Here is a 25,692-nt window from a genome sequence, read left to right on the forward strand (position 1 = left end):
TGCCCGAGCTGTTCTGCCCATAACTCTGCTCACCGAGGGGTGTAATTTGTGCCAGCACTCTCAACCCCCCTGGGAGCTGCTATTCAAGAGGGAGGCCCATAGGCCAGTCTGCAGCGTTGGTCCCTCTCCATGGATCTGTTCGGTCATCCTCGGTGGAATGGGGGGTGTGACGTAGTGGGGGATACCTGGCTGGTTTCTATGCTGCTGGCTCTGGGGTAACCCCCACTGGCTGCCGTGGGTACCACGACCCAGCAAAACAGGATGAGTCACTATGCAAACCAGTGGCCAGACATCCCCCCATGGAGAGGAACAAAGGAAGGTGGAATGCTGCCCTGGCTTGGGGGGCAGGGCTGGAAGAGAGTTCGTTAGTTCCTGTCTGGAAAGCAGGGGAGAAGGAGCTGGGGAGGGGGGGGGGGTGTGACGTAGTGGGGGTACCTGGCTGGTTTCTATGCTGCTGGCTCTGGGGTAACCCCCACTGGCTGCCGTGGGTACCACGACCCAGCAAAACAGGATGAGTCACTATGCAAACCAGTGGCCAGACACCCCCCATGGAGAGGAACAAAGGAAGGTGGAATGCTGCCCTGGCTGGGGGGCAGGGCTGGAAGAGAGTTCGTTAGTTCCTGTCTGGAAAGCAGGGGAGAAGGAGCTGGGGAGGGGGGCTGGGACTCCCCTATCTCAAGGGGAGCACTGAGGCCTCTTAGCCCCACTTCCTGTAACCAGATTACATCTGTGCTGTGCTGTATCCTGGAGGAGCAATAAACCACCCTCAATTCCACTGGCTGGTGGAGTCTGTTTGTGCCATTTCGGGGTGCAGGAGACAGGGGACCCCCAACGTGCCGTCACAGGGGGGACTTGAACCCCATGGGGGGAACTTATAACAGTGGGCAATAAAGCAGTTCCGTTTACCCCATCCACTTCTGAGTCGCTGGATTCTTCTCTAACACAGAGGAGGAGCTAGGCTCGTATTGGGCCAATAGCCATGCCAAGATCCCTGTAGGGGATGGGCCTCATAGGCCCTGGTGGACCCAGCAGCAGGGCTGAAGACCCACCAAGACAGCTTCTGGAAGGGAGCTAGGGGAAAGCTGGAGGCAAGACAAGGGTTCCAGCAGGGGCTGTGTGAACGCTGTGGGTAGGGTGGCATGAAAGAGGCCCCAGAGGCTGCTGCAGCATGAGATCCAGGCTCAGACTGTAACGTATGAGAGAAGCAGCAACCAAGTCCAGTGCCATCCTAGCACTAACCACTGCTGGAGCCCACCTGCCTGGGATTGGACCGCCCTGCAGAGGGAGCGAGGGGTCTGAGAAGCAAAGGCACTACCCTCCCTGCAGAGCAGGAACCTGAACTATCAAGGGAATCTTCCTACCCCCAGAGACTCACCGGCCAGCGCTCTCCGGGCTGTTCAAGCACCAGGTGCATGACCGTGCATGTGGCTCTGCACATGGGGGGAGAGCTCAGCCTTTTGAGAACGGGTTCTCCACCCTGCCCCCTCAGTCTCCTGCCTGCTCACATTCTCATCTCTTACCCAGCCCATCAGTCTCCTACTCCCTCTCAGCCCTCCTGCCCTGCCCATCCATCTCCTGCTTCCCAATCCCTGACCCCGCCAAACCCTTAATGCAGCCGGCTCGCTAAAGGGTTATTCAGAGGCCAGGGTGGCCGTTAGCTGGGGGAGTCTGACACACGTGCTCCTGGCCTCAGCTGCATGCACTTAGTTTGAGTCTGATTTCCTGAATCCCCCAAATGCACTAGGAGGGGGTGAGGGACAAAGTTCCAAAGCTGTGCTCTCACCACTAGGGGAGAAAGCTGCCTTAGGAAAACAGCTCAATGACACAGACACCCCAGCCCTCAGGCCAACTGCTCTATTTGTAGACATACTCAAATTGAACCGGTATAACTCACTGCACTGCCTGAAGAATCAGACCAAGAATTCTCTTCCCCAAATCAATTTAAGGCAAAGCTGCAGAAACCAATACAACGAGACAAAGGCATCAATCATGAACAGCAACAAGCCTGTAAAACAGAGGTTCAAACAGGACAGAAAACATGACCCACACTACAATCTCCGGCACAGAATTCCTTACTGGCTCAGCAATCACTACTGAGTGACTGCTGTTAGCACCAGGTGAGGTCTGTCTGACCCAGGAGTCTGGCTGCATTTTCCATGTTATAAGCCAGCAGCACCTTTAGGCAAAAATGAATGGCTGGCACTTAATCTGGCTTTGAAACCTTTCCACCTTGAGATGTGAGGATACTGCACTGTAGTGCTGGGTGCTCTAATGCAAGATGGATGCAGGGACATCTGACTGGATTTGTGCACCCCACTTACTGTCCTGATCAGACCTTCCTTTCGAAAGTGCTGAAAGTTGCTTTGGTGTTTTTGCGGTGTGCATAACCAGCAGAAACTACAGAGCTGCAGGAGGCGGCCTGCACCGGCTTAGAAAGCATGGCTCGTTCTGTGTGCCGTGCAGAGCGAGGTCATGTCAATAAGGCACTTTTTAAACATTTTTTTCCTATGAGAAGTGTCTTGTGCTTAGAAATACAAAGAGAAACAAATCCTATACACATGGACAGTAAAAGCCATCAATGTGAGAGTCAATGTTTACATTGCAAAGCCCAGAAAAACTGACACACCCCTTCCGGAGCCCCAGGATGGGCCTTTGAGACACAGAACCCTGGCCCACGATGTACCTGAGAGGAGACCAGAGCTGTCAGGGGGCCTCTTATGGAGAAATCCAACTGAGGCCTGAACAGCCAAGACAACGGAGAAAGAGATTTCTACTGCCCTGTAGCTAACAGGGCATTAGTCAAGGCAAGAGCAGCAGGTCAGTTTCTATTAGAGAAGAACCCCGTTATTGCCAAGGGAGGCCTATGGCCCAAAGTTCTCCTGATTTCCCCAGGCAGAAGCCGTGATGGAGCGGGGGGTGGAAGAATGGAAGAATTTGGGGTTCAGACATGCCCAACGAAGAGGCAAGAGAAGCACAGGGCACCTGGAGAACAGGGACCTGATACGTTAACAGAAGCCAGCTCTAGGGGAGGTAGCTATTTTGGGCTGGTGTCTGCTGGAGGCTTTCAAACCTCCTGCCTTCCTGGCACCCACGGGCCATACACTGCTACTGTGTTACCTTAGAACCTGCAAAAGCTTCACGCCCAGGCCTGGTGCAGACACGGGCGCTAACATATATACAGCAGGGCGATGTCGAGAGGGGCAGTGTGTCCACAAGCCCCTGGGCGATGGGAGTTACCGGTGCTCAGCACCAGTCGGGATCAGTTCCTCAGGGCAAAACCTTCAAAATCCAGGGTGACATCTAAGAAGCGACATTCGCAGCCTGCGTTTCCTGCCTTCTCTCTGCCACCAGCACAGCTGTAACTTTGGTTTCTGTGCCTGTTAACAGTTTTGCTCTTGTCCTCAAGGCCTTTTGGCAAATCTGAAGTTCATTCTGGGGATAATTTGCCCAACAGCTGAAAGGGGCCCTCCTGTGGAAAGAGCGCAATGCATGTCAAACAGTAACAGGCTGTTATGAGCTAACACCGATGTTTAACACTGCACTGGTTAACACAGTGGCCAAACCCCGGGCCCCAAGCAACCAATGGTGCTATGAACCACGACTTCCTTCATCTCTGCTGCAAAGGGGCAGCCCATCACGACAACACAATGTTGTCCCCTGAGCGACAGATTAGTCACAGCAGCGCAGTGTTACATGCTGCGAGTCGCAGCTCCGCATTGCAGGTAAGAAAGAGAGCAGCTGTGATCAGCTACCGGCTCTACGCCCAGCCAGGGCACTGCCTTCAGCTTCTCGACAAGTTGTCCATGTGGACTTCGGTGGGGTGAAGTACGGGCAATCTGCTCCATACTACTGGTTCTCTTAGTGGGCTCCTACCAGCATGAGGAGACCACACACTATGCTGCAGGCTCAGCACTAAATTTGCAAGCATTAGCTTTGCTGTTTTAAAAAAAAGTTAAAAGCCAGTGACTCCCCCGAGATGGACCCTAACCTTTGGTCCAGTGCTGGACGGAAAAGCTGAACATGTTCAAGTTTAAAAAGCATCTTTTCTGGGAGGTTTGCTGGGTAACTGCTGTTCCACAATGTACCTCAGGAAATCAGAACAATGAGTTTTAAAATAACGAGCTACCGTTAAAAGCCGCATGCGCCGAGCAATCACGCAGCCTCTGGGAGAAGACATTCCTATGCTGGTTTCGACTGTTTCTTCCCTAGTTTTGTTCTTAACATTACATTTTTGTTCAAAGTGCAGCTTGAAGCTTTGTGTTGCTGTTTCAAGTCTCGAGCCAAATGTCATGGCTAACCAGAGGGGACTTCCAACAAAACGTGCTACTGAAGTTAAGCAGCGTGTCAGAGACACTGGTGCTGAACTGGGGAAGTAAAGGCACACGAGAGAGTTATAAATGAGGGCAGGTCTGCGTCCAGAGGACTGGGCTGCTCGGTATAGCCCCAGTTACTGAGACTTCAGGATCACAGCCCATACCACAGACTTCAGTGCAGATGTGAACAAAATTTCCTTCCTGAGATGTTTGGCTCCTGATCATCTATGAGGCACTTTTGCGTTTACAGGCAGGAAGCCCGTGAACTGAAATGTCACCCAGAGGGCTAGTGCAGATCGCTTGTGCTTTGTTGAAAACCTGAGCGTCACGGCCCACGCCTTGACTCGGGCTGCTTGATTCCTAACCTTTGGGGAAGCGTTCACTGGGAGAGCAGAAGGCTGGAGGGGTTCTGGTGGGCCTGTAACTGGGACAGGAAGGAAGGACAGAAATCCGGGGTGTGGGCAGAGGAATGAAGTTCCCTCACTCAACATACGTAAAAGTGCGAACAGCAGTTCAGAGTCTGGATTCGCACTGTTGCTCGGGTAAACCCAGCCACCGAAGGCTGCTCTTATCGACAGCCTGATAGCAGACTTTGGAAGAGGTTAGCAGAGGCAAAGCTGAAAGGTCATTTGACCCAGACTCTGGCTGGCTTTTCTCAATTAGCAACAGCTGGCAGCTACCGACTGGTCTGAGCCATGCTCCCATTTCCAGTGAGTCTCAGCTCTGCTTGCGGATAGCAAGGTCTCTCCCTGCCCAGGTTGGTGTCATTTGTAAAGTGACATTTTCTTGCTCTGGTACATGTACATGTAGGCGTCACAGAAGAGGCGTTTGGCCACGCCTTCCATGTCCCGGGGCTGCTCCATTGCCAGCGCTGCCCCTGGCAACTGCAGGTATTTGGCAACTTCAGGGCACAGCTTGACGATGGGAATGTTATAGCCATTCTCATCACCTGAATATGAGAGAGAGAGAGAAGCATGAGCCTAAATTTCAATTCCCAGGAGCCAAGTGTTGCTGGCTGTGACGTAGTGGGGGGTGCTGGCTGTGACGTAGTGGGGGGTGCTGGCTGTGACGTAGCGGGGGGTGCTATCTACTTTTGTAGTCCTGTGCTCACTCTGGTGTTGCACTCGCTATTTGTCTTGTGGGGTTATGTGTGATCCTACTGTCCTGTGCTGCTCTGTAGTGAGGCGCTCACTCTCTGTGTGTGCGCGTGCACCTCAGTCTCCCCAGGCCCTGCAGCACTGTCTGCATGAGGAGGGGGAGGCTGGGCGTGACTCCCTGGGGAAGTATGTTCAGTCTCTGACGCCCTGAGGACCAGGTGACAGCAGATAACACCTTGGGCCTGGAAGCAGGACCATGTAGGAGACGGGGCTGCCTGGGGCCAGTGCCCAGTGGCAGTGAGGGTGAGTCAGTCCCATCTGGGCTAGGATGAGTGCTGAGACTTAGAGCAGGAAAGCGGGGTGAAGGGCCCAGGAGCCCTTCCCCCGAGAGGAGTAACTGTCTGCTCTGGGTACCTGTGCTAACATCGATCCTATACTACGCAGTGTCCCTGTGAACCAATAAACCTTCTAGTCTACCTGCTGGCTGAGTCACACCTGGCTGCGGACAGAGGTGCAGGCTTGGGCCCCCCCAACACGCCATCACAATGGCACAAAAGAACACTAGAGTGAGTGGCATTAACTGGGCCCCGTGTTAGTGTCAGCAGAGAGATCAGGAACTAACCGGGCCCTGCCTGAGCTGGCCTTGCACCCAGAGAAGTCCTTTGAGTTGCGGTTTGAAGCACGCTGGTGGGCAGTGGTGGGGGGCAGCCTGGCTAGTATCTGTTCCCCAGAGCTGCCGAGCCAGCCCGGTTCCCCAGGGCTAAACTCCCTGTAAAACGGCAGGTGCATTTGCACTGCTGTGGAGGGAGCAGTTTTACACACTAACGGAGAGGCACCTTGGCCTGCTTCCCAGCACGCAGACCCAAAGGAGTCCAGACACACAGGCCCCCTGGTTCCAGATCTGTGGAGAATTTACTCCTGTCGGTTCTGCGCTGGGACTGCAATTCCTGCCTGGGGTTGTCTGGGTGGAAAGGGCCGGCCGGCCAGCCTCCCCCCGAGCAGCGCCCCCCCTCACCGTGCCTGTCAGCCATGCTGTCGAAGAACATCCAGTTCTCTTTCTCCGGCCCGTACTTCACGAAGGAGACATAGTGACTGGTCTCTATGCAGAGCACTGCAAAGAGCTCCATCCTCTCCCGCGGGATGCGTGGGCTGCCCATCTGGCTCCTGACCTGAAACGCCTCAGGGACGTGCAGCGTTGTCGGCCTGTGCATTTTGCGCCGGTAGTGAGAATGAACCTGGGGACAGACAACACGGCGTGACAACACAGGGGAAGCGGCAGTGTCTGGGGACAGGCGGGCAGCGAGGTCACCTGCTTTCCACTCAACTCCTCAGCTGGGGCTTTGCCACGGGCCAGGAGACTGCCACCCGGTGCTAGTCTTACCGCTCTCCGGACCCGCAGCAGGCCGTGTTCTCCGGCGGGGAGCAAACACCCCAGGCTTGCCGCTCCTGGGCTGCGCTTGGACGGGGGCCTCCAAGGAGAAGTGAGTGTGCAGCAGGGAGCAGGAGGGCTCTTCCCTCACAGCCTGCAGAGACTCAGTGGCCCAGCCTGGTGAAGCAGAGCGGCCCATATGCAAGAGGGGCCGCGTGTGTGCAAGCACATCACCACGCCGTAACTACCCTGAGCGCTGATCTGGTCTGGCCTCCCACCTGACCAGCTGCAGGGGAAGCTCAGAGGTTTCAGTCTGACAGCTGCTGTCGAGGAGCGGGGGGCGATCCGTCAGCTGGCTACCTGTCTGCAGCAGGAGTTGCAGTACTGCTTCATCCCCATGTCGGCAAACACCGCGTCTCTGAAGCACTCGGAGCACTCCTGGGTGGCGACGTCCCCGCACACAAAGCACTCCCGGGGGCCTGAAGGGGGAACACACGCTTTTATCCCAGGGCCTCAGTGCGCACTGGCCCCTGCGCCGGCCATGCCAGGGAGCAGCAATCACACCCCAGTCCCACCCCTACCACGCCACCGACAATCTAGCTAGGCCAGCCTTCCCCCCCGTGTCAGCGCTCCTGTGCAAGGCAGCCATGCGCTCACCACCGCCCAGGAACTTACTGTCGAGCAGCAGGTCCGTGATGTCCAGCTCCAAGGAGGGAATGATTTTGCTGAACATTTTATATTCCTTCCCGAACCGGGGCATTTGGATAATGAAACAGGAGGGGATCTGGGAGAAGAGAAGCAAGTCACCAAACAAGGGAGCAAACTCCTTGCCCTGCCCACACAATCTCCTCCCGCGGGAGGGCACGTTCTCCATAGCGTGCCCCGGGATCCGCAGTGTTCTGGGGGGCTCTGCCGCACCGGGAGCCTAGGCTCACATCCACTAGGCAGCCTTGGAGTGGAGAGGGGAGTAAACGGTTCTAACAAGTCGTGTGCACGCGGCCGAGGGGGGCAGGGAACCAAGGCAGGCCTGGACGACGGGCACTCACCTCCACTAGCTTGAGACTGGAAGACAGGAAGGAATGTTCCACTAACTGCTGCACGTTGGGCACCACCAGATCCTCTTGCTTGTCTATGAATATCTGGTAATAGTAACACTCCTGCTCCTTCTGGCCTCCAGACCTGGGAGCAACAGTCCAGAGTCAGGGCACTGGGGCTGCCTCTCTGCACTATCCATGAACCCCCTGGTGCCATGGTCATGGTGTGCTCACGGGACACAGTGCGCGTGTTCTAGGACAGCCTCCAACCTGGCACACAGGGGTCCCTGCTCTATCTTCCACGGAGAAATACCCAGCATGGACGGGTGACAGATACCGGCAGTTTCATTCCCAGTCGCATTCTGCTGCTCTGGGAGGAGTGGGCCAGACACGCTTTCCCCTTGATTTTAAAAATGAAGACACGCGGATCGTCTCTTCGGCCTGTCGTGTCGTAGCGTGACTGCAGAATCCCTGTCGCTGAGTTCTGAGCGCCTGTTCTGTGATCCAGCAACCCGGGACACTGCACAGCAAAGCTTGCTGCATTCACAAGGCAACTTATACGTGAAAGATCCTCTAGGGTCCTTGTGTTGCCCTGTGCTGTCCCAGCATGGCTGCTTCAGAAGGGCCTCCTAGCTGGAGGGTTGGAGTGGAGCGAGAGAGGTTTCTCTGTATCTCTGCTTTTCCAAGTTGCCCCATGATACAAGCCACTCCACATCCCTCCACGGGGTGCCCAGAAAGCCGGCGACCCCAGTCTATTCTCCTGAAAAGTGCAGCTAGTTCTGGTTTCCTTCAGAGTCCTCACACTAAGCGAGTCGCCTGTCCCCCCAAAACAGGGCTTCTGGGAGCAAACTCCATCGATTTCCTGCTTGGGAGCTGTAGGCCCTCAGCTAGCTTAGCTGTGTGGAAACAACAGACTCTTCAGATCTCTGAGATACCATTTCCCAGACCAACCTACTGCAGACTAGGATGACCAGGCCTGCATCTCCCGTGCCATCACTGTCCTATCCAGGGACGACACTATGCACTTCCCTACCCTCTGAAGACGGCACACCTGGGAGTGGGGTTATAAACATCTGCCAAGTACAATCCCTCCTGGGATAGGACCACAACATGGTGGGCAGGCTGGGATTCAGGAGCACAGCAGGGAATAGCTGGGCACAAAGCAGACACACGTCTCCATCTCCTTCACGCACAAGGGAAATTCACTGCTCCTCTCCAGCCAGGCGTCATCTAACGACCCAAGTCAGCTCCTTCCCGCCCCAATCTCAAGTGCAGGCAACACTGTCCCTGCGTTAGCAAGAACCCCCAGAGACAGCAACTCACTGCAGTTTCAGTAGTGGCTCTATTCCCAGGATGTGATGCATGATGAGGTTGAGAAACTCCTCAGGGTCTGTAAGTGCAAGGAAATCACACCTCAGATCCGGCCCCCCCATACCCAGCACACTTTGTCCCATCTCAGCCAGAAGGGGTAAAGCACTGTCAGCTACGGGCTGACACACCGAGCTTCTCCAGGCAGGGCACAGATCCAATTAGGAGCTGAACACATTTGGTTATTTCCATAGCTCAAAAGTCCTACGATCATTGGCCACTGAAACACGGACAACTTTTCACAGAGAGAGGGGAAAGGAGAAGCTTGGTACAAGGACAGGCTCTTAACCCCTACTGTGCTGAATGATTTTTTTAGCTATATGGAGAGGAAATCATATTTTTGCTTTTCAGGTATGTTTATTCCATTCATCTGGGCTCAAGCAGCCTGGAGAGGAAGATCTCCAGGGTGTTGATTACCAGCACCAAATGCATTAACCGACACTGAAATCAGGGACGAGGCTGGAAACGGCAGGAACAAAGCAAAAGTTTGGGCTCAAGATACAAGAACGTATCAGAAAGAGGAAACAAAAACACTGGTCAGTGAACAACAGGACACGAGGCCAGAAGATTTAGTGTCATTTCTACTTTTTCATATTTATGCAGCCATGATGCTAGCATCTGGGTGTTTCAATAACCCTGTGGCATGCTGCCGTCCCTTTTAGCTGCACTTCTCAAAGCACTTACAAATCTCGCTGTGGCAGGTCGCTGCTCTTCTGCCAACAAAGCACCGGTGCGGACAGTGTTGAGGTGGCTGGAACTCGCGACGCTTGGGGGGTGTGGCTTTTCCCCATCCCTGAGCCATGGCAGTGAGATCAACTTAAGTGGTAGCTGCCTCGTAAGGCAGGTGAAGTATCACTTCTCTAGCCCTGGATGGGAATGTCTCTCTATGTTCAAACGCACGTAACAATTAAGACGAATATATGCAGACTTCAGTATCCATGTGAATCTGCAGAGGAATTTCGGTGAACTAAATGTAATGAGGAGATTGTGGAGTCTGGCAGAGACAACATGGTTAACACCCCTTCTCAGACGAACAATGCTGAACTCGACAGCAAATACAAATGGATGGGTCAGACAGAAACCAGCCTTGGGCAAATTCTGCGTTGGTGGTGGTTTCTTCTGAGGCTGGCAGCCAGGGACCTAGCAATCGCAGTCTTTTTGCCTCATACCCAGGGAGCTGTCCTGCATGGCCAAATCTAAGGCGTGTGAGGAATTCTCCAGGCTGCAGAACGCGTGCTCTGGGGGCAGACAGTAGCGAGCCGGAGGGCTGCCTGGCTGGGGGAAGCAGAAGATAAGCAGACCATATGGAGGCAAGAGGCCAGCAGAGAACACATCACCTTTCTCAGACGTAGTAAAGCTTGAACACTGGCCCTTCTCCGTCAGCTGCTCCCGCAGGTGCATCACACTACTAGCGGCAACAAAGCCATTCCTGGGAATGAGGGGAAGGTGGTGATGAGCAATCTGTGCAGCGGCAGACTTACATCTCAGTGGCAGAAAATACAGCAGGTGATGCCTGGAGCCCACCTTCCAAAATCCTAATCAAAGATGCACCCCCCCGAAGGGCAAGAAGTGAGCACCCAACCACAAGCAGCGCTGAACGAACAACACTCCTCTCCCCAAAGCACTGGGGAGGGAAGGGGGTCGATAAATATCATTGATGAAGGCCAATGGATGCTCAATACCCACTGCAAGGCCCTGGCTCAGTCACCAGTCGTGCAGGCTGGCAGACCACGGGTGACCCGTTGGAGCCAGTATTTCTATGAGGCAGCTGATAAGCAACTTGGATTACTTGCTCCCTGGAGACTTTGCCCCCTTATCAGCAGCACTCCCAGCCTCAGGAGCAAGAAATCAGGGCCACAGATGAAAGCAGAGTCCTTCATGTGACACTGCAGGGCTTGTCCCTAGACCCAGCCTTTTATTATCAATTTCTTCCCCTCTCCTGCAACTTCTCCACTGAGACCTCTGAGCCCCTGGGATCCCTTCTGTAACCCTCTCACCTTCAGCCACGAGTCTTCTGGCCAGGGAGTAGGATCGGCTCGTTAACACTACTCCCAAGTCCTCTGGAAGGACCAACAAAGAACCATAAGCAGCCTTCTCCTGCCAGGGGCTTTGCGGCATTCCCGGGATTGAATTCTAGTGGGAGATTTAGAGCCACCTACTGAGGCCATGAGGCCAGCGGGCTAAAAAACCCATTGTAAAGGCCCGTTCCACCACGCTTCTGAAAGGGGACATTACCATCTCCACCGCTGGCTCCGTTCTGTACATCTGTCCCAGTGCATAGTTAGCAAAGGAAATCTACTCTCGGCGGTCACTGGGCTAATCCGAGTAGGAAGGAAGAGCAAGAAGAACTTTAGAGACGGCCAAGAGATGTGAATCTCCAGGGTACATCTGGTCTCAGTAGCATCTGAGCCGCAAGAGACCCAATTCCCACTGGAAGGAGGTGACAGCAGCATGGAGATTCCAGAAAAGAGACTTGCTGGCTTCCAGTGGTCTTTCCCACGGTACTCACCGTCGGAGGGGATTCACGATCTCATCCCGGAGGATCTTCTGGACGTGCCCACTGGGTGGGAGGGACGGCTTGAAGAGCATGGAGTCCAGCACAGAGGTGCAGGAGAAAAGGCTGTGAGGAGACAGCGCTTGGTAACTCAGCTGGATTTGCAGCAACAACTAACAGCAGACAGTGGAATCCGGTAATAATGCAGTTGGGGTTTGGTTTAAACGATACAAAGCATAATATGGACAGAGAAAGAGAGAGATTTATCAAGTCACAGATCCAAGACCAGAAGGCAACACCTAATCTGTCCTCCTCTATAGTGAAGCTTGGCAGAATTTGGTTTTCATTTTTTTATAATATTGACAAATAAAAATAAAAATTGCTAAATAGATTTTTTATCAACTTTACAGCTGCAGGAAGTAACTAATTACAGACAATTAAGTAGTGACAGTAGAAGTCAAGATTCAAGAAGTTAAAGCTAAAGTTAAAGTTCTAACCATTAAAACATAAATTATCAATATCACATGGCAAAATATACACAGTAAGTAAATCAAACTCCAGTCAATTCTCAAGTGCACTCTTTTCAATTATTAATGAAATGTTTTTTGTTGGGGTGTGCGGTGAAATGGATGTTTACCAACATTCACCGAAAATATCAAGTCCTTCCAAGCCTATCAATAACATAGGTCATAGAACTTCCCCAAAATAATTCCTACAACATATCTTTTGAAAAAAATCCAATTTTGATTTAAAAGCTGCCAGCGATAGAGAATCTGCCATGACCCTTGGAATATTGTTCCAATACAGCGGTTACTTACCCTCGCTGTTAAAAAGTCACACCTCTGATTTGTCTAGTGTCAACTTCCAGCCACTGGTTTCATGTTAAACCGTTTTCTGCTAGACTGAAGAGCCCATTACCAAGTATTTGTTCCTCAGGTATGTGCTTATAGACCGATCAAGTCACCCTCATCATGCTCTTAGTTAAGCTAAATAGATGGAGCTCCAGCCGTCATTCACTATAAGGCATATTTGCCTTTAATCAGTCTCTCGGCTCCTCTCTTTAAGCCATCTCCAATTTAGCAACGTCTTTCTTGAACTTGAACACCAGAACTGGATGCAATATTTCAGCAGCAGCTGCACCAGAGGCAAAATAAATTCCCTGCTCAGGCACCCAGGGATCACAGCCGGTTTGTCCATAGCATCGCACTGGGAGCTCATGTTTGGCTGATTATTTACCACAATCTCAAATCTCTTTCAGAGTCCTGCTCCCCAGGGTACAACCCTCCGTGCTCTGAGTCCAGCCTGCATACTTTGACGTATAGATTTACATCCAGCCTATCACAATGCCTATTGTCTGCTTATGCTCAGTTTACCAAACAATGCCATTCGCTAGCCGTGACCTGCTCTCTGTTATTTACCACTCCCTGCAATTTTTGTGCCATCGGCAAACTTTACCAGGGATGATTCTACATTTTCTTCCAGATTGATAATAATGTTCAATAGTGTAAGGCCAAGAACCGATCCCTCGGGAGCCCACATGAAACATCCACATAGGGATGACTCCCCATTTACAAATACAGTTTCAGACCTATCAGTCAGCTGGATTTTCAGATGTGTGCCACGTTCATTTTATTTTGTTCTAGTTTTTTAATGAAAATGCCTTGCAATACCAATTCAGTTGCCTTAGAGAAGTCTGCTACATCAACATTATTATCTTTATCAACTGAACTTGTTACCTCATCAAAAAAGATACCAAGTTAGTTTGACATCATCTACTTTCTATAAACCCATGTTGATTGACATTAATTATGTTACCCTCCTTTAATTCTTTGTGAATTGAGTCCTGTACGGGCTGCTCTGTTAGTCTGACACTGATCCCAGGCAGGATGAGAGGACTATAATTAACCGAACCATCCTTTACCCTTTTAAAACACCGGCACATTAGCTTTCTTTGTCTCCTGGAACTTCCTCAGTGTTCCAAGACTTATTGAAAATTAACATTAACAGTCCAGCAAGCTCCTCAGCTAGTTCTTTAAAACTCTTGGGTGCAAATTATCTGGACACTCTAATTTAAAAATGTCCAACTTCAGCAGCTGCTGTTTAACACCCTCCCAAAATAATCGTGGAATGGAAAGGGTGTCACATCATCAAGTGATGTGTTTGCATCATTTTTTTTTTACCCCCAAAACATACAGGCTCGTTCCTGTTTCCCGCTTTGTGAAATCTGCCTTTTTAAAGCACCACACAAACAAACACACATATATGTAACTGGCCTGAATATTATTCTGCTTGGACACTAGAAATGGGACCCAGTCGCGATCATTGGTACCTAAGCTACCATTCATTTTTAAAGCAAGGGACCGAGAGACAGAATGCATGAACGTAGGCAGCGTGAAATGAGAAAGTTTTCCATGAATTGTGGCTAAGTGAAATCCTGTGGCTTGACTAATTTAGGAACATTTGTAGCGAGGCAGGGTGTGAATCAAATCTGTCTACAGGGCTAAAACTGACTAGTCTTGGGGGTCACCAAAGGATCTTTTTCTCCCACACACAGCATTCCGCCCTCAGCTAGGTGCATTCCTGAAGGTTTCTCTGACATACCAGTTTCTGGCCGTTACGTGAGATGATATACTGGGCAAGAGACCAGCAATTTAGTCTAGTGGGACGACCTACGGTTGTTCATTGAACACATGGCGCGTGCTTACCATCGAAGAACTCTCTTGTTCAGATTATGCAGGAGGGACCTGTCAACTGTAAGCTGCATCTCTATATTAAAGAGCAATTGCATTCTACTCTCCTTTGTGCACATTACATGTAACCCCTACGCTCCTGGTGAGCTGCCTAGCTTGAGGCTCAATTAGGAACATCACCCCTGAATTATGGCCATCACTTAACAGAGGGAGATGGTGCCTGTGGGTAAAGAGGAGCGAAGTGCCTCCTACCTGAAAAGGGCAGCATCCATGTAGCAGGAGTTGCAGTGGCCTTGAATTCCTCTCATCCGCCCTTGTAAAACTTGCACAGCTGCGCCATTCTCGAGAGGAGAATTAGCCAGAACCTGAGGACCATCTATCTCACCTGCAACAGAAAGAACAGAAGCTGCTTCTAGCCTTCTCTTACACAGTTTTGCCCTCCTGGCCTTTCCTGTAGGCCTAACCCACCTATAAAGGTCACAATGCACTGTTCTATACTACACCCACCCATTCCTTTAGACAGGAACCTCTCTGGGATGGGGACTAGAGAGGATAGATATTGTGTAACTTAATAGTTGTGTAACCGCATGCAATCTTAGCGGTTACACGACTATTCAATAGTCCCCGGAGGTGGGGTGGGCATCCAGGGTGCTCCAACCCCACTCCCGGGGAGTCTCCTGCCACCCTGCACTGCTGCCACTCTATCAGAGGCAGCAGTGCAGGGTGGCAGGTGGAGCCAGTCCACGAGGGAAGCCAGCTTAAAAACCAGCTCCCCACGCAGACCAGCTCCGGCCTGTTGCCCCGCGCTTCTGCCTCTGACACAGAGGCAGCAGTGTGGGATGGCAGCAGCCCCTGTCTGTAGGGGATCTCAGCTTGAAAGCTGGCTCCACGTGCGCATCAGTGCCAGCCTGCCCCCATCACTCTCTGTGCTGCTGCCTCTCTATCAGAAGCAGAAGTGCAAGGGGAGGCAGATCCAGTGCTCATTGAGAGCCTGCTTTTAAGCCAGCTCCTTATGGGCACCGGGGCTCCCACTCCCCCTTGCTGCCTCTGATACAGAGGCAGCAAGGTGGGGGGTGGAATATGTGTAGTCGACAAGATTAACCAATAAGCCCAGGCTTATCGGCTAATTGTGTAGCCATCTACATGCTGACATTCCTAATGGGGACTGGACTGTTTGACATTCTTAACCACTATAATCTGTTGCAAGAGCACAGACCCATAACCTCTGCATGAGAGGGAACCTCTGTACTTCTCCTGATCACTCATTCAGCTGCTAGATTTTTTTAGCCACCACACATTCCCAGCCATCCTCACCCGCCACTGCTATCCTCATGTCAGCTGAAAGGGCTCACCGCGGAGAGCGCTAACTTCCTGACATGGTGTTGACTGTAAGCTTGAGACAATGGGATCTCTATGAAAAGCACTTCTAGAAAATGCGTCTGCATTGGAAGCGTCCAACAGCTTTAACCCATCAAAGAGGGATGGGCAGGGCTGCTCCAGCCAGGCCCTGGCACCCCGAGCTGTGGCAGGCCCAGCAGGGCCGGAGCAACCCCCTGCCTTTTGGTGAGCAGGGGACCGCTCCAGCCTCTGCTGGTTAACTGTAACCAGTAAGTATCACCCAGTAAAGGTGATGTTCACTGGTTAGCCATTCACATTGCTACCAGCCAGCTAGGGATGTATCATCCACTGAGGGATAGCTCAGTGGTTTGAGTATTGGCCTGCTAAACCCAGGGTTGTGAGTTCAATCCTTGCGGAGGCCATTTAGGGATTTGGGGCAAAAATTTGTCAGGGATGGTATTTGGTCCTGCTGTGAAGGCAGGGGACTGGACTCATGACCTTGCAAGGTCCCTTCCAGTTCTGGGGGAATAATCTCCATTATTTAAAAAAAAAAAAAAATCTCCATTATTAAAAAAAAAAAAAGTGTTTAGTTGGGGAAACATGTAACTGCTGAATTTTTCACCAAGGAGAGGTGGGGCTCCAGGAGCTGGTGGGTGTCCAGAGTGGGCTTTTAAGCTGGCTCCCCGCATGTACCGGCTCCCACAGAGCCACCTCCCCTCACTGCCTCTGTAACAGAGACAGCAGCAGAAGTGAGGGGAAGGGGACAGGTGGGAGCTGGCTTAAAAGCCGGATCCCCACAAGCACTGGCTTATACCTACTCCTGCGTGGCTGCCTCTGATACAGAGGCAGCTGCGTGGGGAGCAGGAGGGCCTGGGCACAACCGTGAAGGCTAACTGATGAGCCCAGGCTCATCGGCCAACCATTTACACTTTCACATCCCTACAACCAGCTACAGGGATTCCCAGGGCTGGTGCTGAAAGCCCAAGTTGGTATATGAATGTCCATTTGCCATATTGCTGCCAGCTTGGGCGTGCTATGGAGTAGCTGGTCTGACTACACCAGGGGAGGGAAGGAACAGTGCACTAGCTCAGAAAAGCAGCAAAAATGCCACTGTAGTGGGATCTGTACTTTCCTGCCCTGCCTCCACAGGTACAGGGAAGCTGCAGGAGGCTCAGGGGCAATTATTGTGAGGAGTCTACAGCTCTGTCCTGAAGCTCTACACCCTCTGCTCCATGCCACTGTGGACATCCTACCATTCCAGCTGGCCCGTAACTAGCCCACTATGGCACACGTAACGTCCTGAAGGGCAGAGCTAGCACGTAGTGCAAGTGGCAAGGCGACAATAAAGCTGCAGGATCTCAACTGCGTTAGCCTGAGGACATTCCCGTGTGGTTGGCAAGTAACACGCCCACAATGCAGAACTTTGCACAAGTTCGACAAGAGAGAGAGAGTTTAAGCAACTTGCCTAAAGTCACAGCAAGCCAGTGGCAAATATCAGAGTAGAAGCCAGGAGACCCAACCCTCTGTCCCCTGGCGCTACATGAATAGCTTGGAAATGGACAGTGAAAGGAAGAGGGAGAGATGAGAAACAAGGGGACAGAAAAAAATTAACCCCCGAGTCCGCTCCAATGGGGACAGGCTGGGGAATATAAAGTGCAGTAGATTTAATTATGTTCCAAAGAATTTTTCTTGGCGAAAAAGGGAGGGCAAAATGCTGGTCCACAACACACAGACTGGCCAAGATGACTCCTCACATGTGAACCTCCTGTCCTCGCTTTTTGGCAGCTTTTAAGGGAACTCACCGGAAGTGCTGGCGTCCAGGGGGGTGATGCTCACACTCTGGAAGCGCATGTCAGGCTGGCATGACTGCAGCTTCACAAAAAGGCCACGCTTAGGGGGGCAGTGAAAGTAGCGCATACCTTGCCATTCGCCATCTGTGATCCCCTTCTCTTGATCCTGTGAAAAGGGCAGAAATCCATCCACAAGCAGTTCCAAGTCAGGCCCTCTAGGAGTGGGTTAGATCAGTGGTTTTCAACCTGTGGTCCAGAGACCCTGGGGGTCTACAGACTAGGTCTAAGAGATCAGTGAAAGGTTTTCATTACCATAGACTCTCAACCTTTCCAGATTATTGTCCCCCTTCTGGAGTCTGATTTGTCTTGTGTACACCAACTACTGCTGACAAAATCAGTAACGCACGTCAGAGCACACTAGTACTGAAAGATGGCAGACTCTCTCATTTTTACCATAATTATAAATCAATTGGAATGTAAATATTGTACTTACACTTCAGTGTGTAGTATCTAGAACAGTAAAACAAGTCACTGTCAGTACAAAATTGTAGTTTGTACTGACTTTGCTAGCGCTATTTTATGTAGCTTGTTGTGAAAGTGGGCAAATCTCTAGATGAGTTGGTGTTCTCCGAAAAGATCTCGCACTCCTGGGGGATTCAATGTACTGTTGAGTGAGACCCACTGCCATACAACACTGGTTTTCAACCCACAGCCTGCAGACGCCTGGACAAACTGTATCTAGGATTTCTAAGGGATCTGCGGCTTCATTCAATTGTTTGTAAGGTTCTGCAAATAGATTCAGTTGTGAGCACAGCTGTGGAAAAAGGGTAACAGGAACAATCGCACCATAAGGAGGCACGATCAACTGAAATTCTACATGTGACCAGACACACTAGTGAATAAATCACAGTCAGAACTGCACTTCTGACAGCTGCACCAGGGTGGATGCCAGGATGGGATTTCATGACCTGACCACTACACAGAATTCTGTGCTTATTTTGACCCGCTTGTTCATGTACAGGTTGTACTCTCTGGTCCGGCAACATCTGTGGTCCAGCAGGACCATGGATGTTTCTGAACCACAGAGTCCAGGTATAAGGAGGTCAGGCTACAGGGCAGCAGAGAGGGGCATGACTCAGCCAGGAGCCCTGTGTTGAGGGGGGGCGGGCAGTGCAGCAGGGAGTTCTGGCCCCTGCTTCCGGCTGGTAGCAGGGGCCGGCAGCGGATGCAGAGCCCTGGCAGCCACAGAGCCCTGACAGCCACAGAGCCTCAGCCCTGGCAGCCACGGAGCCCTGGCAGCCACAGAGCCCCTGCTGCCCCAGCAGCTGTGGAGCCATGGAGCTCCAGCCTGGGGAGCCACAGCCAGGCAGGCAGCAGTGGGGCTCGGCTGGAGTCCTAGCCGGGGGAAGCATGGGCCACGTTGGGAAGGACCTCCCCTCGTGTGGCAAATCCCCTTGTTCAGGACCAGTCAGGTCTCAAGGGTGCTGGACAGGGGAGGTCCAACCCGTAGTTTAGTTAGGTTTTAGAACCATTAACCTCTTGCCAGCACTGAATGAACTTCATGAATCCAAATCCCAATAATAACGGCAGCTCCTGTCCAAGGATCCCAAAGCACTTTGCAAACAGGTAATGAAGCCTCATAACACTTCACAGACGGGTGAGAAGGAATCCATTTACCGATGGGGAAAAAGAGAGGAGAGAACACCATGCAGCCGCGGCAGATTACAACACCAATAGAAGGGCTAGGAACAGAACTCAGAAGTTCCATGCTCTCATCTATATACCACTCTCCCTCTGTTAAGGGAAGTTTGTGCACCAGTGTCTATAGAAACCCATCCACGATCCCAGAAAGAGAGGTTAGCTTAGTCAGCCCTAACTCTTATTAAGCAATATGAAGAGTTAGTGCTCCACCTACTGATGTGAGACAGACAGGCCCATGAACACCAAATGACACGCCAGTTCTGATCCTAGTGCCCTTAGAGAACACACACAATTATTTTGCTACTTACTAATTCAACCCCGGCCATTCTGTGCTTAATGTTGGGCAGGTATCCCAACCAGCGGATGATTCCAGTGACCGAATTCCCTTTGTCCAAGGTGATCTGTACCACGGAGTTCACATCCAGGGAATGTTTTCCACTTTCCAAATCCTCACCACTCTCGCTTCTCTCTCGCTTTATTTGTCTCAGAGATCCCGGAGCCATGTCTGGCTCGAATTCTGAAAATGCACACAACACGTAATAATGCGTGGGAAAGAGCTGGGGCAGAAATTCAATCTTTGTTCATTAGAGTAAGTGTTACCAAATATTTGGCAGCATTGTATTCCTAATAACCACACAACCTGACATCTCTGTGCTTCTCAGAGGTGGATTTAAGCTCACAGAATGAATATGATGAGGCTACGGCACATTGAAAGGATACAGTGGAACAGGAAGAGGTGCAGAGAAGGGTAATAAAGATGGTCAAAGCTACGGAATGGCTGCTCTGGGAGGAAATACTAAAGAGATTGGGGCTGCTCAGCTTAGAAAAGAGATGCCTAAGGTGTGTCCCTAGCCAGTTTGCCAGAAGCTGAGGAAGGGATCACTTCAGGATTCCTTTGTTCTCTCCCTCTGGGCCACCTGACATTGGTTACTGTCAGAAAACAGGATAATGGGCTGGAGAGACCTTTGGTCTGTCCCACTATGGCCGTTCCTGTGTACTTATCGGTCCATCAATGGCTGTTAGCTAAATGGACAGGGATGCAACCTCATGCTTAGGGCTACCCTACACCTCTCACTATCAGAAACAGAGAAGAGAAGACAGAGGTGGATCAGTCCAAAATTGTCCTGGTCTGTACACTCCCCTTCAAACTGTGGTACTGATCACCACTTGAGATAGGGTGCTGGCTAGACGCACCATTGGTCTGACCCCATACGGCCATTCTCAGAAGAGTCAGGAAACGTAGGGGACTGATTCTCAGTCAGACTAAAGCCTCTTTATACTGCTCGCTGGGGAATTCACTGCTTCTTTTAGGTGGTTTGTTCTAATGGTTAATCTCCTCACTGTTAATAATCAGTGTCTCATTTCTCATTTGAATTTGTCTGGCTTTAACTTCCAGACACTGGCTCCTGTTCTGCCTCCTTCTAATAGACAAAAAGAATTGCAGTACTCTGTATTTTCTCCCCAGGAAGATTTTTATACCCTGTAATCAGTTCACCTCTCAGACTGCTTTTCAATAAGCTAAATATACTAAGCTCTAAGTCTCTCACTGTAGGGCATTTTCTTTAGCCCTCTAATCCTTTTACAAATGGAACAAACTCTTCTGTTGCGTTTCAGACTTGTCAGCCACACTGCAGAGAACAAGGTGAAAGAAAAAGAAAAACCAAACATGAACATGTCCCAATCACTGGGTTCTAAGTGTGTAGGGTGGCTGTATTTATGTGCTGCTTTACCTGAGGAGAGCAGCCCTTCCTTCACAACAGAATCCATAGGGATTTCTCTGAAAACATCTGTTGTTCCTTCTTCTTCCTATAAGTGACGATGCAATAGAGGGTTATGCCAGCTAAAGGATCTGTAAGTGGTGGGGTGTGGTGGGATGGAATGAGGAACCAATGGTTTTGATTGCCCTAGACACGACATACAATCTTACACCACCACCACCTATGTGGGAACTGATTTTGCACATTGATAAGGCACCTACCACCAAGCAGGCTGCAAGGACAACAAGAAGAAATGAAGGGCAAGCTCCTCTTACCGGACAAACTTTAACAAACCACTGGGTTCCCTCCTTGTGCACATCCATAGCAACTCCTTGCCTGAAGACCTCATCCAGGTAGAAGCCAACTGTGTCCCCCACTTTTACAGGAACAATCTCATCCACATCTGGTTGCGGTTCCTCTTTCATTGAGTCACAGTCCAGCACTGGGATAAACTTGATTTTGTTAACCGGCAGAAAGAGCCCATGGTTCTGCTTACATTTGAAATACTCAGAGCCATTATAGGTGCCATCGCAGTGGCCTCTGCCTTCACCACCACCCTGCAAAACCAACAGAAAAGCACATTACATACTGGCTGCGTCTAGACTGGCATGATTTTGCGGAAATACTGTTAAGGGAAAAGTTTTTCCATTAAAAGTATTTCCGCAAAAGAGCGTCTAGATTGGCAAGGATGCTTTTGCACAAAAGCATCCATGCCAATCTAGATGCGCTTTTGCGCAAGAAAGCTCCGATGGCCATTTTAACCATCGGGCTTTCTTGCGCAAAAAATTAAGGTGCCTGTCTACACTGGTCCTCTTGCGCAAGTATTCTTGTGCAAGAGGGCTTATCCCTGAGCGGGAGCATGAAAGTATTTGCGCAAGAAGCACTGATTTTGTACATTACAAAGTCAGTGCTCTTGCTCAAATTCAAGCGGCCAGTGTAGACAGCTGGCAACTTTTTGCGCAAAAGCACCTGCTTTTGCGCAAAATCTTGCCAGTCTAGATGCACCCTCTGGGTAGGGACAAGTCAGAGGGATGCCACCTGACCCTTGGCACAATGACATGATCTCATGCCCAAAGTGTGGTACCCACCAAACCCAGTAGGAACACCAGAGCTGTTATATAATGGATCAGAACACAGACTGATCCCCATTTTACAATGAAGCTTCCAGGAAACAAGATTTGCCTTCCTCAAACAGAGGTTTGAGTATAAAATGTGAGCCAAGAGGCAATGCAAGTCCACTCCTTTCAACAAGTCCTCTTTCTGTTGGACTGAGATGCTGGGCCTAGTTAAAATTAATAGGGGGCGGCGGGCAGAGAGAGAAATGAGCCTTCCTTCCCTTGAATCACCTTACCTGCAATTCCACCCCGAAGTAGGATGGGCTGTGTGGGGAAGATGAAGAGTTCTTGCTGATCTTCCCAATGTAGCGAATGGTACCAGTGAACAGTTGCTGGTTGAGATCCACTGTCACTTGCTGGCCCACTGTAGCCTTCACTGCTTCTTCAAGGCTATGCCTGTCCAGGAAACAGTTCAAGCGCTCACTGAGGGTGTTAATGGCCAGAAGGAAAACAGCTTCCTCCTCAGGCAGGGGATGAAGAATTTCTGCTTTGATAGTGACTATGGAATTGTCATCCAGCATGGTGACCCTCAAGTACTGAGTGGAAGTCCCGACACAGGCAATGCTGTGCAGGTAAGTCTTCTCTTTGAGGAAGCACATGCTCCCAGCTTGAAAGAGCTTGCTGCCATAGGGAAAATCATCTGTCAAGATGTAATACATGTGTCTGTCCTCTAGTGAAGGCAGAGGGCTGCTTGGCACAACGGCTGTAGTCATCTTCGTTTCCACACTGCCCTGAGAAGTTAGAGAATCACAACAGTTAGCACTAGCACTACAAGTGACAGTTTTCTTTCCTTCCCCTCTCCCTTCTTTTGGTGAGGTTCCCCCTTTCTTCTCCACTCTCATCTGAGGAAGCGGGCTGTGCCCACGAAAGCACATGGTGCGATTTCTATTTCAGTTAGTCTCTAAGGGGCTACAGGCCCACGCGTTGTTTTCTGTACAAAGCAGGTGATTATTATTCATTATGTTTTATGGCAGCATTCACACAAGGAGAGGCCAGGCCTGCCAGGGAGAGATCGCAAACCCAGGGGAGACAGGCAACCGGAAAGGGGAACAACCACCTGGAGTGGGGGGGCACTTGGGGAAGGGGGGGCAGAAGATGACCCTGAGGGGGAAGTGTCTCTGAGGAAAGGGGCAGGGGCTCCCTGAGGGGAAGTGGGGGTCTCTTGTGGGGAGGCCCAGGTGTGAGGGGTCCCTGAGGGGAGGGGAGGGTCCCTTGCGGGGGGGGGCAGGAGGAGGGGGCCCAGGTGGGGGGGGGGTCCCTGAGGGGGAGAGGGGTCTCTTGGGGGGAGGGAGCCCAGGTGGGGGGGTCTCTGAGGGGGATGGGGGGGTCTGGGGGGGAGGGGACCCAGGTGGGGGGGTCCCTGAGGGGGAGGGGGGTCTCTGGGGGGAGGGGAGGTGGGGGGTCCCTGAGGGGGACGGGGGTCTCTTGGGGGGGAGGGGGCCCAGGGGGAGGGGTCCCTCTGAGGGGGCCCAGGTGGGGGGGGGGCCCAGGGGGGGGGCGGGAGGGAAAGGGGGGGGGGGGTCCCTGAGGGGAGCAGGGGGGGGGAGGGGGCCCAGGTGGGGGGGTCCCTGGGGATGGGGGGGTCCCTTGGGGGAGGGCGGGGGGAGGGGGTCCTGGGGGGAGGCGGGTCTCTTGGGGGGAGGGGGCCCAGGTGGGGGGGCCCGGGAGGGAAAGGGGGGTCTCTTGGGGGGGCCCAGGTGGGGGGGTCCCTGCGGGGGAGGGCGGGGGCGAGGGGGCCCGGGGGGGAGGCGGGTCTCTTGGGGGGAGGGGGCCCAGGTGGGGGGGTCCCTTGGGGGGGGGGCCCCGCGGGGGGGGAGCAGGGGCCCTTGGGGGCCAGGCCGGAGCCCCGCCCCCGCCCCTCTCACCTCCCGCCCGGGCGCGGGTCCTTGGCGGAGCGAGCCGGGGCCTCCCTCAGCGGAGGCGCTTCCGGGTCCGGGGGGGGGGGGGACCATAGAGTCCGGGAGCCGCCGGGCAGAGCGGCGGCCGCTCCCTCCCCGCGCAGCGCCCCCTGTGGTGCCGGGCGCACAGAGCGCCGGGCAGAACCGAGCGGCCCAATCGGGTTGAAGGGGCGGGGCGCTGCCAAGCGGCTGTCCTATGAGAAGCGGGCGGGAGGCGAAGGGACGAAGCAGGCGGAGCCGGGGAGCGGGACCTGCTGTGTGTCATAGTCCCTCCACTGCTGCTGCTGCTGAGGAGGAGTCTCCCACCTTCCTGGGAGGGACTAGGTGGGAGCACCCCTCCATGCCTGGCCCATGCTCCAGGGCCATGCAGCCTGGGGGCCCACACTCCAGCCATTCCCCAGCATCCAGGTGCCACAAGAGGATTCCTGCACCTGAGTGGCAGGTGCACACCTTCCCCAGGCCTGGTGGCTGTCCCGCTGCAAAGGGAATAGGTTGTGCGTGGCGCTTCCCTGCCTGGGGGATTCCCAGCTGGGACACTTGTCCTGGTGGAGGGAGGGGTTAGCTTCCGGGGGTGTAGGGCAGCTGGACTGGGTGGGGGGATGAAGAGTTCTGCTCCTTGCTCTCATATTGTCTTTTCTTTTCCCTCTGCCTCCGGCACCAGTTGTTTCTCCCTCTTTCCTCCTTCTTTCACTCTCAGCTTCTCTTTGGCATGTCTGTCCTCGCTCACATTCACTCACTCGTCCCTAGCCCACAGGCCTGCTGACAGCAATTCTAGACCCCAGGGCAGGACAGCCAATGGGCCACCACTCATGCACAAGCCGTACTCGCACAGACACAATCCGCCTGACATTCGGGCAGTGCTACATCTGAGCTGGCTGGTGCCTGGCAAGCTGCTGGCTGTGCTTTTGCAGTCCCTGTCTCACCCCTTCTCTGAGGCCTGTCCCCCCACTTCACCCTCTCTCCCTCTGTTGCTCGTTCTCCTCCACCCTCACTTTCACCAAACTGGGGTAGAGGGTTGGGGTGCAGGAGGGGGCATAGGATGCAGTATCTGGGAGGCAGTTTGAGTGTGGGAGTGGATGCAGGAGGAGATTAGGGGGTCTATGCTTACTTCAAGCAGCTCCTGAAAGCAACCAGCAACCATCCTTCTGGCAGTGGCTCCCAGGTGGTGGTGGTGGGGGGGGGGGGGCAGAGTGGTCTTGCATGCCGCTGCCCACTGGCATCACCCCTGCCGCTCCCAATGGCTGCAGTTCCCAGCCAATGGGAGCGGTGGTGTCAGTGCTCAGAGCCATGGCAGTGTGCAGAGACCCCTGTGGCTGCAGGCGCAGTTCCAGCCCCTTCCAGAAGCAGCATGGAGCAAGGGTGGGCAGGAAGCCTGCCTTAGCTCTGCTGTGCTGCTGGTGGCAGAGGCCAGGGCCCCCAGGCCCTTTTAATTCACCTGGGCCCCAGGCAATTGCCCTCTTTGCCCCCCAGCACTGCTCGCTGCTCAGGGCTGGCCCCAGGTGTGTGCATTCAGCCAGCCCCTTGCCCATGCCACTGGTTCCTTCAGTGGCAGCCCTGCAGCGGCTTATGAAACAAACGCGCAACCCGCCAGCATGGCCCTGCAAACAGAATCCGCCCACCCCAGGTTTGCAGTGTCACATCAGCAGCCTGAGCTTATGCCAGGCCAGGCCAGGGGCTGGCTGAGTGGAGCTGACCAGTGTTTCCTGGAGGGTCTTAGACAAGTGGGCT

The 25,692-nt window shown here is 52.7% G+C and overlaps 1 protein-coding gene across 3 annotated transcripts; it reads right to left on the reverse strand.

The window, feature by feature from the left end:
- Positions 1 to 1,922: 1,922 nt before the first annotated feature.
- On the reverse strand, positions 1,923 to 24,077 carry LOC102458553 (ubiquitin carboxyl-terminal hydrolase CYLD-like). Of its 3 annotated transcripts, none has more exons than XM_089776137.1 (15): positions 23,932 to 24,077; positions 22,303 to 22,797; positions 21,227 to 21,508; positions 20,925 to 21,000; positions 19,503 to 19,711; positions 17,623 to 17,659; positions 14,618 to 14,750; positions 11,691 to 11,801; positions 10,519 to 10,610; positions 9,137 to 9,203; positions 7,826 to 7,958; positions 7,455 to 7,563; positions 7,140 to 7,258; positions 6,426 to 6,645; positions 1,923 to 5,262 (listed from the first exon to the last, which is right to left on the reverse strand). In XM_089776137.1, exons 1-15 carry the CDS (start codon positions 24,016 to 24,018, stop codon positions 5,078 to 5,080), a joined length of 2,355 nt encoding a protein of 784 aa, XP_089632263.1. In that variant the 5' UTR covers positions 24,019 to 24,077; the 3' UTR covers positions 1,923 to 5,077. The 3 variants fall into 3 exon arrangements, with proteins under 3 accessions (XP_089632263.1, XP_075776104.2, XP_089632264.1); XM_075919989.2 differs by having other exon boundaries at positions 17,506 to 17,659; XM_089776138.1 differs by having other exon boundaries at positions 5,126 to 5,262; positions 6,431 to 6,645; positions 17,506 to 17,659.
- Positions 24,078 to 25,692: the final 1,615 nt, after the last annotated feature.

The sequence above is a fragment of the Pelodiscus sinensis genome, chromosome 2 (assembly GCF_052426305.1).
Source record: "Pelodiscus sinensis isolate ZL-2025 chromosome 2, ASM5242630v1, whole genome shotgun sequence".
In the NCBI taxonomy this organism is placed as follows: Eukaryota; Metazoa; Chordata; order Testudines; family Trionychidae; genus Pelodiscus; species Pelodiscus sinensis.

Excerpts from the sequence above, each read along its gene's own strand:
- LOC102458553 (XM_075919989.2), bottom strand. The coding sequence starts at position 24,018 with ATGGTCCCCCCCCCCCCCGGACCCGGAAGCGCCTCCGCTGAGGGAGGC. Across the intron at positions 7,259-7,454 it reads CACGGACCTGCTGCTCGACA|GCCCCCGGGAGTGCTTTGTG; the intron begins GTAAGTTCCTGG and ends TTCCCCCTTCAG. Across the intron at positions 5,263-6,425 it reads CAGCATGGCTGACAGGCACG|GTGATGAGAATGGCTATAAC; the intron begins GTGAGGGGGGGC and ends TCTCATATTCAG.